Below are 13,694 nucleotides of genomic sequence, written 5' to 3'. Positions count from 1 at the left end.
TGAAGCCACTACTGGCCTAGTAGAGAAGTGCCAGGCAGTGATGCTTGGCTACACACGGGCATCGAAGAGCCAGAGGAAACACTGCCACCAGCACCCTGCATGCCACTGGACCCCACCCTGCTATACCTGAGGGTCCTCAAGGCGGCTGATGTCAGGGTACAGGTAGAATTTGATGCCTTCGCCGGCACCTGGCAGGGTCAGTCCACGGACCAGCAGCACCAGAAGCATAGCGAATGGGAAAGTAGCGGTGAAGTAGACAACCTATTGGATGAGAAGTCAGGTAGGCTTGTGAGTATCCCTGCTGCAGTAAAGGGCAGGCAGTCCTCTTTCCTCAGAGGCAAGAGGTTGTCCTGGGTGCAGCAAGGACCCTAGAGACACACTGGTCTCACCTGTTGTTCAATCTCCAGGGTGTTGCTTGACCCCTGAGCCTCTGCCACCTTACCTAAATATGACATAAGGGTCTATCTTATAGATTAAAAAAAATATTCCTGTGGATAATTTACATAGCTCATTCAGGTTCGGAATTTTTTTAAAAACTGGCTGTTTTTTGCAGAGGACCCAAGATTGATAGATTGATTGCCATGGATACATGGCAGCTCAGAACCATTTGAAATTCCAGTTGCATAGGATCTGACACCCTCAAGATGGAAAATGAATCCACTCTTTGAAGAGATGATGCACTCAGAGGAAAAAAATACAGACAACATAAAAACTGAATCAACCATCAGGGATTTAGGCAACAGCTCAGCCGTGGTCACATGGGCTGTCACATGGTGCTCCGCATGTATCATATTGGCTGGCATGACAACTGTCAGTACAACATGGAGGTAAAGGAACGGCTGGAGAGGTCATAGTGGCTGAGAGGACAGGCTGTATTTTGCAGAGGACCCAAGATTGATTGCCGTGGATACGTGGCAGCTCAGAACCATTTGAAATTCCAGTTGCAAAGGATCTGACACCCTCTTCTGGTCATCTCCGACACCAGGTACACACATATATTTAGGCAAAATACCCACACATATTAAAAAAAAGAAGAAGACAGAAGCAGGTATGGGTGTACATCTGTAATCCCAGCACCCCAGAGGCTGAGGCAGATGTGTTCAAGACCTGCCTGGGGGTACATAGTAAGACAAGGGGTCAGCTCTAACTCTGAGCCTTTTCTTGCCGAGAGATGCAGGCCATGTTGGTTTGAGTTTCTTCTCATATACAAGTGTCATGGCATGGGTGAGGATTTGCACAGTCAGACCACAGCAAATGACTGCCAAGACACACAGCCTGTTTGACAATGACTTGGGGTGGGGATGGGGCAGGAACTTCCCTATGGTCATGCGCAGACTGGGAAAAGGCCCAGCACTTTCCCAGACTTATAAGAGACCCACGGGGCCACACTGTGTGTTACAGCAGGCCAGGGTTAGTTAGGATAAGGAAGAGATGGGTAACAATGCCCTCCGCCTGGTCCTAGGAGCAAGCGGTTTGGCCACACCACTGCAGGGCAGTTGGCCTTTACAGTGGGTAGAAGGCCTGAGGGAGGCCCGTACTTTCTAGGTAAAGCCCCTTGGAGAGGAACTCAAGTATAGTGCCTAACAGCTAGTATCACTACCCTTCTTTCTGTAGACTAGGTGTCCCCACTTTTAGGTGAGAGACGTGAACTGGATAGGCTTAGGTTCCCAGCTCTGAGGCTACGATAAGGAGACAGGCTGGCCCAGAAGGTCACCTGGAGTTCATTGCTCATCTGTCCTACCCTCCTAGGTGACAACTGTGGCTGCTGCTTCAAGGGGGAACTCTGACCTCACCCTCTACCAAGGTCTTCAGGGAGTGTTTGGAAACACTTAACAGCCCAGACGGTGGTGGCAAGGATAAGAGAGGGCCTTCTCCTGCCTACCACCCCTCCCATGGATGTCTTTTTTCCTCTAGGCCTCCATATCCCTAGTCACCTTTGCTTCTTTTTCCGTGATGGATTGACAGGCACCTGGGACAAAGGCCAATCAGGAAGCCACTAAAAGTATAAAAGAAAGAAAATCCTTCTGTCCCCTCCCTTCCTGTGGACAGGCAGGCACCCCTGGCCAGGTCCCCTCTCGGAGGCCCTGCAAAGCCACACCCAGGCTGGTAAACAATGGCCACAGACAGGAGCGACTCGGGGTTCCCCAGAGGGCTACAAACACTTCAAAGTAAGGGATTGTGGCCAGAAGCACTGGTGGGCTCATGGGCCTGGGGAGGTCTTCCTGGCTTACCTATTTAATAAGCCTACTATGTGCTCAGCATGGTGCTATGAACTTATTTAATACACACCTTACCTGGATGAGCCATTACAATGTGTCCCTTCCCTTGTGAGCAAACAGGCCATACCAGCCATGTCACCTGCCTGGAGTTCCCAGTTAGAAGGAGGTGTCAGAGGTGGGATCTGATCTAGGCCAAGTACTTTTGGGGCTCCCCTATCTTTGGTAGTGTTACTGTTGCTGCCACCCCTATCACACTGCCCCAGCCGTTTCTCTAGAAAAAGCTACCCTTGTTTTGTAGCCTTTGGTACTCCTTGGATGAGCCCGAGAGCCATTCTCTCAACTTTTCCGTGGCGGTCCCTCGGGATCCTCTAGGGAGAGGCTGGTGCCGGGCGCCACCTTGGGCCCCTGACAGTGGCCCAGTAGGCCTTGCTATGGGACGTGGTATTTTTCCACTCCTGTTGCTGATCCTTCATAACAGGGCCAGAGGCCTTGTGGAAAATGGAAGCTTAAGGGTCACCTCATCCCCAGTCCTCTGGAGGTGGGTTACAAGAGGGAGCTAGCGTCCAGTCTCCTGCTACTCAGCTTTGCTTGGGAGCAGATGGCCTGGCCAGCAAGGTTATTCAATCACTCACTTTACACCAGGGGAAACTGAGGCAGAGCCGGTAAGAGGGATTTGTAAAGCCATTCCATTTATAATGGGCAGAGCTGAGTCCAAACTCAGAACTAACCCTGTATGCCCCATTCTGCTTTGTTTCTGACAAAACAGGTTGTCCTGGAGTGTGACCACAGACCCGGCCACACACGTCCAGGCTCTTCCAGGGTGAGTGCTGGTAGTCTGTCTCCTTGTAAGAGCAAGGAGGACATGCCAGGGTTTTGCCTCCCTGCACCTGCCAGCCAGCCCAAGGATGAGACCGAGAGGTAGCAAAGTGTATTGACTGAGTTCAAATCCCAGTTCGGCCACCGACAAGCTGTGTTGCATTGGGAAAGTTAGTTAAGCTCTCTGAACCACAGTTTTAATTGTACAGGATCAGAGAACTTCAGGAGGATTAAATGAGCTGTCACCAGCAAGGAGGTGCCACGTGAAGATTCCAGTCACCTGGCTTGTTGAATAAGCGAAAATGGCATTCGTTCTGGGACCTGTTTCAGCTCGGAGAGTTGGAAGGCCAGGGAAGAAAGAAAAGCCAAGCACCTGAACTTGGGTCCTCCATCCATCACTCTCCTGTCTGCTGGACTAAGTTAGCCACGGAAACAAACTTGGCTAGGATGAAGGAAGGCTCAGCCCCCAGGGCTGGGAGTCTGGTGTGGAGCCAGGGTTGGAAGCTGAAGCCAGCCAGCCAGCCGGTGGGCCTCTGGATGGGGTAGCCGGGCAGGCGGACGGCCTCTGAAGACCTCTCAGTCCTGAGCTGGAGGAAGTCCACAGAGCTGTTTGTCTTGGCTTCTCTGACCCATCAGGGCCGCTATTGTTCTGGGAACCACACGTGCCCCACAAGCAGAATATAGCTCAGGGTAAGCTGGGGTGCCTCTGGCCAGTCATGTTTTCACAGTAGCCACAGCTACACCCTGGCACCCCCTATTTGGCCTTGGCTCTGTCCCCTTTGTAGTTTGCTGTGTCTCAAACATGGCTGCCTGTGTCTTGTGGACATCAACTTAGTAAGTTGAAGTGAAGGGCTTCCCTACATCCCGGCCAGATGCATTCCAGGGCCTTGACACTGACCATTGCCTCTGCCTGCAACCCCCTTCGGATACTCAACTCTCTACTTTCTCCTCCAGTTGGCTTGTCATCCACATTCACCTTTGCTCAGCCACCCTACAAATGGCACACGGGACCCAAGCTTATCTTTCTGCAGCCTAGCTCTTCCCAGCCAGCGACACACGTTGAACATTGTAGATCCCTTCACTCCGTTTCTACAACAGGACTCACACACAAAAGGCTCAAAGGACATCACAAATGAGCAGGACTGACTCTCTCTAGCGTGATTAGCACTCGAGTTCCCCAGACAGATGAGCTTTATGTGGGAAATGAGGCGGAGGGCAGAGGTATTGTTACTTCCTCAAGAGTGAAGGGCAAGCCTATTGGTCTGCAGACCTGAGTCTTGATATGCCTCATCTCAACCCTCAGGTTCACTGTTCAACAGCCGAGGAGGGCAGCTCAGGGGGCAGGCTGCTCTCAAACAAGCTGCCTGACCTCTTATGAGCCTCAGCTTCCTCAGTGTTTCAAGGAGAATAATATGCACACTTTCAGGACTGTAGGGCAGTAGGAAGCACAGTGGGCAGGCTCCCTAAGAGAATAGACAACATCACATCACCTCACAGATACAGGGTTTCTCTGTGTAGCCCTGGCTGTCCTGGAACTCACTCTGTAGACCAGGTTGGACTCGAACTCAGAAATCCACCTGCCTCTGCTTCCCAAGTGCTGGGACTAAAGGCATGCATCACCTCTGCCTGGCCACATTGCCTCTTTCTGTTTGTCCTATGGAGGATGTTAGCAGGGAATGGTCCAGGCCAGGCTGGTTTCCCTTCACACTGTACAGGGACAGTGATACAGGGCAGCTGGGTGGCCCTGCTTCAGCATCTCTTCTAAACTCCGGGTGCTGCCAGATTACTTTGCAAAGTTAGAGTCCACACTGAGGGCTGATAATCAAAGCCAGTAGTTGGGCTGCTGCTGGCCTCTGGCTCGGCCAGTTTTGCTTACCACACCAACAGTATGGCACATCAGGAAACAGGACAGTGGCTGGTGATAGAAGCTCAGTGGGGACACATGGCTGACTGCCAGTCATGAGGTCACTAAGCTCCTGACCAGTGGGAGGTCACTCAGGGTCCTTACCCAGTGAGAGACAACGGCACACGGGGCTGTGTGTGTCTCGTCAGAGCACTCCTGGGTCCTGACATGTTGCCTCCTTCTAGGGTAGTACTCAATGAAAGGTAACTGAGCCTTCAAGAGAAAGCTGGCCACAGTGGGACTGTCCCTGAGGCAGGGGAACAGGAGTCCACTCACCTTGCCTGTGGATCGAACACCTTTCCAGATGCAGAAAAAACAGACGAGCCAAACTAAGAGGAGGCAGAGCGCGAGGTCCCATTTCAAACTGCCCGGGTCGTCGATTCCGGAGGACAGGCTGAGCACGTTGCGCCTTTAGGGAAAGAGAACAAGAGGTCAGGGGTTGGGGGCCACTTGGCAGCTAAGCCAGCATGGGCCGAACCCTGGGTTCTGTTTCTGGCACCATGACAGAGTGAAATACAAAATGCTCACTTTCATTCCAACACTGGAGAGGTTAAGGCAGGCAGGACTGCCTCGAATTTGAGGCATGCCTGGGCTACGCAGTGTATTCCAGGCCAGCCTGGGCTACAGAGTGTGACTTTGTCTCAAAAAAAAAAAAAAAAAGAATCCTTAATAGGTGATCTCAGGCTCAATCCTGCCTGGCCATGAGTTAGTCAAATCCCCAAGCCTCTGTTTCCTCATCTGTAAAATGGAGACTCATTTAGTTAGCTGAGAAAAAAAGGTATGTGCTGCCAAGGCTGCTGAAACTGGCCTGCATGTGTGGGATCTGCATGGTGGAAGTAAAGGACTGGCTCTTTCAAGTTGTTCTCTGAACACACACACACACACACACACACACACACATTTTAAAATGAGGACTGGTCATCTGCATGACCCATGGTTGTGACTGCAACCTTCAGTTTTGACTGTGGGGCAAACAGTAGGTTCAAGTCTCAGCCTCTCTCCAACTGCCAACCCCTGCGCAAGTTACCTAACCAACCCAGGCCTCTCTCAGTATGTAAAGTGGGCATGGCTCCCTTCCCAGAACCCTCTGTGCTAGCTTCCTTGATATAACTCTGATTGTTAGCTGGGAATGGTGGTATGAACCTGCATCTCAAGCTGAGGCAGGAGGATTATGAGTTCCAGGTCACACGGGGCTACACTGTCAGATCCTTTTCTCAAAAGAACAGACCAAATCATCATCATCAACAAAATTACCCTGCATATTATCTAAATGTTTCCCAAGATATAACCCTCAGAAAGGCAAAGTGGGTCCTATATGGGGGCAGGGTACCCATCTTGCTGCAGTGGCTTATGAGGAAAATACTGCAGGAAAAGGTCTGATACCCTACCAAGGTCTAGAGGTGGCTGGCCCCTGATACACCTGATCACATCCTGCAGGATGTTAGTACACAGAGAGAAGCTACTGGTATACAGCAGATGCTTAAGCAAAACCCTGCTCTCAAGAAGAGGCAGGTCCGTGGCTTTTAGTACAAGAGGCCTCTAACCCTGCTCAGGGCCACACAGCCGAGTCTGTGGAGTCAGAAACTGGACTTAAGTGCTGACCTCTGGCCATCTTTGCTAGTCTCAGCTGTTTTCACACACTCCCTTTTCCTGGGGCCCTTGCTGTAAGGAAGGAGCCATAGGAAGCAGCTTGGGGTACTTACAGCCAAAATGGCTGTGAAACCTACCACCCAGGTACCCAGTGTCTCACAGTGCCCCTGCTGAGCATGAGACCTCTTCCCTGGACTCTGGCCTCCAGGTTACATGCTACCCACAGCTGAGAGGACACAGGGTCTCCCTCCACACTCTAGGAGTCCCAGACAAAGACTCTTTCCATCTAGCTCTGGGTCCCAGGCCGCCCTCTGCAGGAGTAAAGACTGCAAGGCTGCTCTCTGAGGCAAAGCAGCCTCAACATGGAATATTGAATAAATCCAAGGATCCCTCTCAAAAGGCCTTCAAGAGACACATGTGGCCTACAGTTGTTCTCGGGACCTAGGATGACACCTGGAACACAGCGGGATTCAACAAACACCCGCTGGGTGGTGGTGGCACACGCCTTTAATCTCAGCACTTGGGAGGCAGAAGCAGACAGATTTCTGAGTTCGAGGCCAGCCTGGTCTACAGAGTGAGTTCCAGGACAGCCAAGGGCTACTCAGAGAAACCCTGTCTCGAAAAACAAACAAACAAAAACAAAACAAAACAAAACAAACAACAAAAAAACCCACTGAGTGAATGAACCTCCCCCCCCCCAGGAGAACCAACCCTCACACTCCTGGATGGATGGATGACGTAGCACCAAGCCTAAGGGAGAGGCAACTTTCTTCCATCTTTATCCTGTGACATTACAGTGACATCAGTGCCCCTCACCATGTAGCTAGAATGGTGTGTGAACCTCATACCAGAAACAGAAGCCTGCAGAGCTTGACTGTGTGCCATCTTATTCATTCCAAGGGCTAGAGCTCACTAACCCCGTTTCACAGATGGGAAAACCAAGGCTTGGAGGGTCCACTCGCCCATATCGAAAGGCCACCAAAACTCCAGGCCTGCCTGATTCCAAAGCCACAGCTCTCTCAACTGTGTGTCACAACATGGTCTGATTTTTAAAAGAAAATAGCACCTGCGTTTAAAGGACCTCCCAGAGCTGGGGTCTAGCTCAAAGGTTAAGAACACTGTCTGCTCTTCCAGAGGATCTGGGTTTGATTCCTAGCAGCCACATGGCATTCACAATCATGTGCAGTTCCAGTTCCAAGAGATATGGTACCCTCTTCTGGATTCTAGGGGCATCAGACAAACAAGTGGCTCTCTCTCTCTCTCTCTCTCTCTCTCTCTCTCTCTCTCTCTCTCTCTCTCTCCTCTCTCTCTCTCTCCCCCCTCTCTCCCTCTCCCTCTCCCTCCTACTCCTGCCTCCCCCTCTCTCTCATACACACACACACACACAGGCAAAACACCTGTAGACATAAAATATAATTAAATACAATTTTAAATAAGACAGGGGCCTCCAGTCTCCACTATAAAAGCTGGGATCATCTGGTGCCTGGGGCAGCATCATGGAGTACCTTCACAAAGCAGGCTAATGGTCAATCACGTCCAGTTGGGCCCCTGCCAAGCTGAGACCTGGCACCACCACAGAACAAAAAGCCCTTCCCATTTAACGTTCAGCACTTGGGTGCCAGCCACAAAAGCTCAAAGCACGGGGAGAAACAGCCCGCACTCCTGTAAATGGGCCACATCAGGGGAGAAGACTGTAGCCCTATTCCACACCTTCGAACACATCCCTCTCCCTGACCTGCCCTCCACAGCTGTGCCCTCCACCACTGACACTGCAGGTGACTTGCTGAAGTCTGCCTTTCTTCCACTGGCTCTAACCACTCCATGGACCACATGTTGACAGCCATTTACTCAGCTGATGTTTGGCCAAGAAACCATGTCTCTGTTCTTTGGGGCAATCCTACAAGAAGCTCAAAACTCCAAAGCCAGATCTTCCTGGTTCTGATAGCTCCACCCAGGACACAACTGCCTTACCATCCATTCTCACCACCCTGCTAGGCAAGCCAGCTGCCCAACAGTGCCCATTGCTGCAAGGCACCAACAAGCAGAGTAGCTCTGAACAGCTAAGACAAGCATATGCATCCTTTGTTCCTCTGCTGCTGGGGACAGTCCCTATAGGTCTCATGATGACATCAAGTGACATTTTAAGGTAGATTTCCCTGACTCAGTAACTCCATTTCCAAGACCATCTCCTACTATTCTTCCAGCATGGAAGCTTATAGACAAAGTGCGCACCAAAGTGCCCCCTCTGTAGGGTATAGTAAGTTTTGGGGTAGGCACACTGGAATGCCACACCGCCAACAGACCAGTGTCAAGTTCTTGATGTGCTGATAAGGCAGTATAACACCCTGGGGAACAAAGTGAGCCAGCAGAGCAAGGGACACCTGCACAGGATGGGCATTGTGATAGAAACTGAATATATACCAGCAAGTGAGCATCACCTGGGGACAGGAACTCAGCAATAAATACAGTTCTTTTGCTGTGTTTGTGACACATCTTTATAGACATATTGAAAAGGTTTGATATTGGTGGTAGGTTTTTTTGTTTTTTGTTTTTTTGAGACAGGGTCTCACGTAGTCCAGAATGGCCTTAAATGGTTAATCTTCTTGCCTCTCCCTAAAATTATACAATACTGAAATAATACAGATCTGTCCTCAGGCTTCACATAGCATACCAGGGCCACAAAATGTCCTGTCAGGTTCTGACAAAGCCCCAGGCAGGGCTGAGCTGGAGAGTAGCCGGTCACCTGAGTCCCAGCAGGGACACCCCCCCCCCAGTCCTCTCTATATTGCTCCCTCCAAGGGGACTCATGGATCCCCTGGGCTTTCTCACCGCTTTGAGCACAGTGCTTAGTAAACTGCATGGTGCTGTGGCTGAGGGAACGCTGCCAAGGGGCGGGCACTCTTGGGTGCCTCCTACACCCTCCCACAACACCCTGCTCAGGCTCTACCTCATTCCCAAGCGACTATAGAAACTCCTTCCCAGCCTCCCTGCCTCTATTGTCCTCCATGCTTGTCAGAGGGACCCCACAGTATCTACGATGCCGGCTCACATCCCTCCTTGGCTCCACATCTTCGCACCTCCATCCTACCTGGTCCTTGTCACCTTCCACTCAAAGCTATACGAAAGAATGTGAAGAATACCTAACAAGGACAGCATACACAGGATGCCAGACACTTTGGGTGTACAGCTACCTACCTCTCTCCCTCATCTGCCCCCTGACTTCCTCCTCGGGGGTCGTGTGTGGTCCCTGAACTGTGGAAGTAGTGGTTTCCTCAGCTGTACAATTCCACCATTCGCAGACAGCCTCTTTCCAGGGCTCTCACTGAGACATGGCTCCTTAGGGCATCTGCTGTCAGCATCCCTGCCCTCTTCTTCTGCAGTGAGAGCTTTTCCATTATGATCATACTTTCTGACTGGTTAAGATGTCTGTCTACTAGCAAGCTAGCTCTGTGTAAACAGGACCTGCATCTGTCCCAACCACAGCACCTAGCACATGAAGGAGCTCACCTGATGCTAGGTGAGGGAATTCATTACAGCCATTTGGTAGCTGGGGAAACTGAGGCTCAGCCAGCCTCCCATTGGCCCTAGGCAGTCATCAAGCCCGGGAGCTGATTCCTTTCTTTCTGATGTCCCCTGGGGGAACATCAGCATGCCTCAGACCAGGACTCCCAGGTTTGGGCTTTTCACTATCTTCCAGAGGTAAGCTGCAGATCTTTTCCAAGAAAAAAAAAAAGGGGCTACATCTTGCCAGGGACTGGAACTGAAAAAGAGTGGCTGGCCTGGACGTGTGTTTGGAGCCGGCTGCCCTGCTGCCGTCCAGTCAGCACTTGGAGATGTAAATTCACCCTTAGAGTGGGCCAAATCGTTTCCTTTTGACTGCAGGCCAGCCGTTTATTGGCTGCAGCAGTCCCCTAGAGACTGGCAGAGGGAACAATTATAAAAGGGCCGCCCGCCTGAGCATGGGGCCCCCACACGGCCCTTCCCGCACCTCCTCCTCCTTCCGACAGCTACAGAGGAAGATTGCCTGAGCAGGGCTTGTTTGCAAATATGACTCATTTCTTTGATTCTAATAGAATCTAATGATCCATGCTGGGCTCCCAGGGGGTTCTGCAGGAGCCTCGGAGGAAGGCCTGGCTCCAGCCTGCTGAAGGGCTTTTGGCCAGACCTGGCCCAGCCTGTCCTCTAAGGCCTGTGAGGGAAGCATGAGGTTTAGAGACAGAGGTGACCTCAGAGGGGTGAGGACCAGTGTGGGATGGGGCCATAGGGGCAGAAGCTCTGTGACCCCACCATGCAGCCACTAAACATACCCTAATGTCAACATAAGATGTCAGTCTCTGGAGCCTCCTGGCTTCTCATGGGAATCTGAGCTGCTAAAGCTGAGAAGGCTCCTGGCTTTACCTACAGGGTAAGTAAGTGTGGCAGGGTCAGTCTGCGATACAGACTCCCAGTACAGGAAGGAGTCCATGCCTGACCAGAGACCGAAGAAACACAGATGTGCATGCACACAGGCGGCAGTGCACCATGTGACCTGTGACCATGGACTCAGCTCAGGGGGCCTGCCTTGTGTCACGGGTATGGGAGGAGGAATGGAACACAGACAAAGGTTCACTAAGAATGGACCTGTGTCCATGCTGGCTTCCCAGAACCCTAAACCCCAAATGTATCCAGGTTCCTTAATGCCAGAGAGCAGATGCGAGTGTTGGGGCTGAGCTAACTCTGGCTCGCAGAGCATCTAAGAGGACTCAAGCTTGGCATTCCAACTGCCCTGACATCAGTGGGCTGGGAAGTGCGGGAGCAAGCGGCACTTAAGCCACTCTGGGGAGGGGAGTTCTCCTCTGAGGTCTTCCTGCCTCCTTGGTAACCAGCAGACAGGAGGGGCAGCAGGGTGGCTCACGGAGTCATCCAGTGATTAGAAACTGGGGGAGGAGGGCTTCTGCTCCCACCAAGCCTGTTACCTCGGGCTCCCAGACCTTAAGATCTGCAAAAGAGATAAGGGAAGACTGAACCTGGGCCAGCTCAGCGAGCAGCAAGCAGCGCTGCACCTAATCTTCCTCTGACAGGGCAAGATCACAACATGGGGAAGACAGGGGAGGCTTTGTTAGCAGGGATGCATAAGAGTTTCAAGGACAAGGCAGAGAGCAAGCAAGAAGTCAACGAGTGCCCTTTACCTGCAATATAGGGTCCATTAAGGGGTGCGGTGTGCACAGGGAGGGTGGGTGGATCCTGCATACATGATGGAGGGCCAGTGAACTGCACATGAAATGTGAGAGTTTCCCACAATGCCTTGCTATTTCGACTACTTAAGAAACCTCAGGTGCTGGCTAGAGGGCTGATTGGGAAAAAGCACTTGCGTCTATATCTAACAACCTGAGGTCAGTCCCTGGAACTCATGTAAAAGTATAAGGAAAGAACTGAGTTGATATTCGTTGTCCTTTGGCCGTCATGCATGTCCTGATGTGCTTACTCCAGCCCTCCTAAAATAAATTAGATGAAGAAGGGAAGGAGGAAAAGAAAAAGAAGCAGGAGCCTCGGCATTGAAATAGCTCATTGCTCCCCCCCACCCCTTCGCCTTCCTTTCCACTGTTTCAAACCCAACACAAGGGCAGGTTCTTGGAAGCAGGAAGCCCTACAGATTTGCTGATGCTCCTGCCCAATGACCTCCTCTGCACACAGGATCAGCAAGAAGCTGCCCAGGTCTTCATCTCAGCTTGCTCAGTAGCTCTGCTTGGTGGACCCCAGGCTGATGCTAAGAAATTCTTAGAGGCTCTGCTAGAATTCAAAATCAGGTCCAGGTACCGGCCAGTGTGTTCAGAGGTCAGCACTCATTGAGCAAAGCATATCCATGGATACCACAGAAGAGCCTGCACAGGAGCCTACAGAAAAAGGAGTTTTCCTAAAGTGATTTTCTCTCTGTTTTCCCGATGAGGAACAAGAGCTGTAGGGGTGCTAGAATGGACTCAGGCTGGGGATGTCTGAGGATAACACTGAGCAAAAGTCTTCCAAGGCCTTCATGTCATAATGACAGGTGCCAGGCAAAGGCGAAAAGAATGTGACTCCCTTATCACCAGACCCTTCGGGCATCTGAGAGGAGTTACATACAGATTCTAAATGCCCCAGAAAGGATGTTTAATCACAATGACGACGTGACGTGAACAACACCCTGAAGTGAAGGAGCAGCTTTTCAGGGTGGCCATGTAGGAACTCATCCAGCTAGGGCTGCAGGATGGTCGCTAGGACATACTGTGATCGTCCCAGGTAAAGGACACTGAGGCCCGGAGAAGAGACAGAACACAAGTTCAAACTCAGAAGGTAATGAGGTTCAGTAGACACCTCAGAAGCTGGCCAGGTGCCAGAGGCCTGGGAGGGGCAGCCCTGGTGTCCAAGCCATGCCAAGAACAGTACAGAAAGGCCAGGGCTTGTGGCCTTGGGCCCCTTCAGGGGAAAAAGAGTGAAATGCCAACATTCCTTTGTTCAAAAACTCAACTATCTGAAGGGTGGAGAACAGGGTTGGGGAACATGCTTTTAACACTCCCTTTGTTTGGTAGTGGAAAATACACACATCAGGAGACTCAAAGTCCCCAAAGCCCAGAGCCCTGCCTGGGAATGTAGTACAAAAGGCCCAGGCATGGCATAGGCCACCCAAATAAGACCTCCTGCAGATGAGAACAGCTGAGCCATCCTTGTAGGAATCACAGCACTGCTCCCTCCTGATGGTCCCTAGGTTTACTTCCTTGAAGCCAAGGAGACAGATTCTCATCTTGTGGTAGTCTGGGACGGACCTTCCTCTCCCCTGGCTCTTGGCTATCCATGAGGCCTTATCCCAGTCATTCCCAGAGGTGGGTGAGAGGCTAGCCCTGACTGAGCACCCCGAGTTAAGAGCACATGCTTACAGGGACAGTGATGTACTCAAGGGTTCCTAATCAACTTCCATGAACTGTTAGGATGTCCTGAAATGCAAGTTCATGAGAGTTAATGCCATTAATACAAGGAGATTATCTATATGCTGGGACCTGTCCTCTGTTGCTCATGAGTGACCTGGGACAAGCCAACAGGGGAAGACTAAGGGATGAGTTCACACAAGCCACTCACTTCCAATGCTCACTCCCTTTTCAGGCCACCCACTCCAAAAAAAGAACTGTCCACAAGACACATCAAGAGCAGATCAA

The 13,694-nt window shown here is 51.3% G+C and overlaps 1 protein-coding gene across 5 annotated transcripts in view; it reads right to left on the bottom strand.

The window, feature by feature from the left end:
* The window catches only part of Slc6a6 (solute carrier family 6 member 6), a 76,142-nt gene that overhangs the window by 18,946 nt on the left and 43,502 nt on the right, over positions 1–13,694 (bottom strand). For all 5 annotated transcript variants that reach the window (XM_031382589.1, XM_031382591.1, XM_031382587.1 and 2 more), the window contains 2 exons: positions 5,215–5,347; positions 127–261 (listed from right to left, as the gene is read on the bottom strand). In XM_031382589.1, coding sequence (XP_031238449.1) covers positions 127–261; positions 5,215–5,347 — 268 coding nt within the window. The remainder of the gene's footprint in view (positions 1–126; positions 262–5,214; positions 5,348–13,694) is intronic.

Source organism: Mastomys coucha, unplaced genomic scaffold, assembly GCF_008632895.1.
Source record: "Mastomys coucha isolate ucsf_1 unplaced genomic scaffold, UCSF_Mcou_1 pScaffold20, whole genome shotgun sequence".
NCBI classification, from domain to species: Eukaryota; Metazoa; Chordata; class Mammalia; order Rodentia; family Muridae; genus Mastomys; species Mastomys coucha.
The sequence above is the reverse complement of the archived record's forward strand: the minus strand, read 5'-3'. Positions and strand labels throughout refer to the sequence as shown.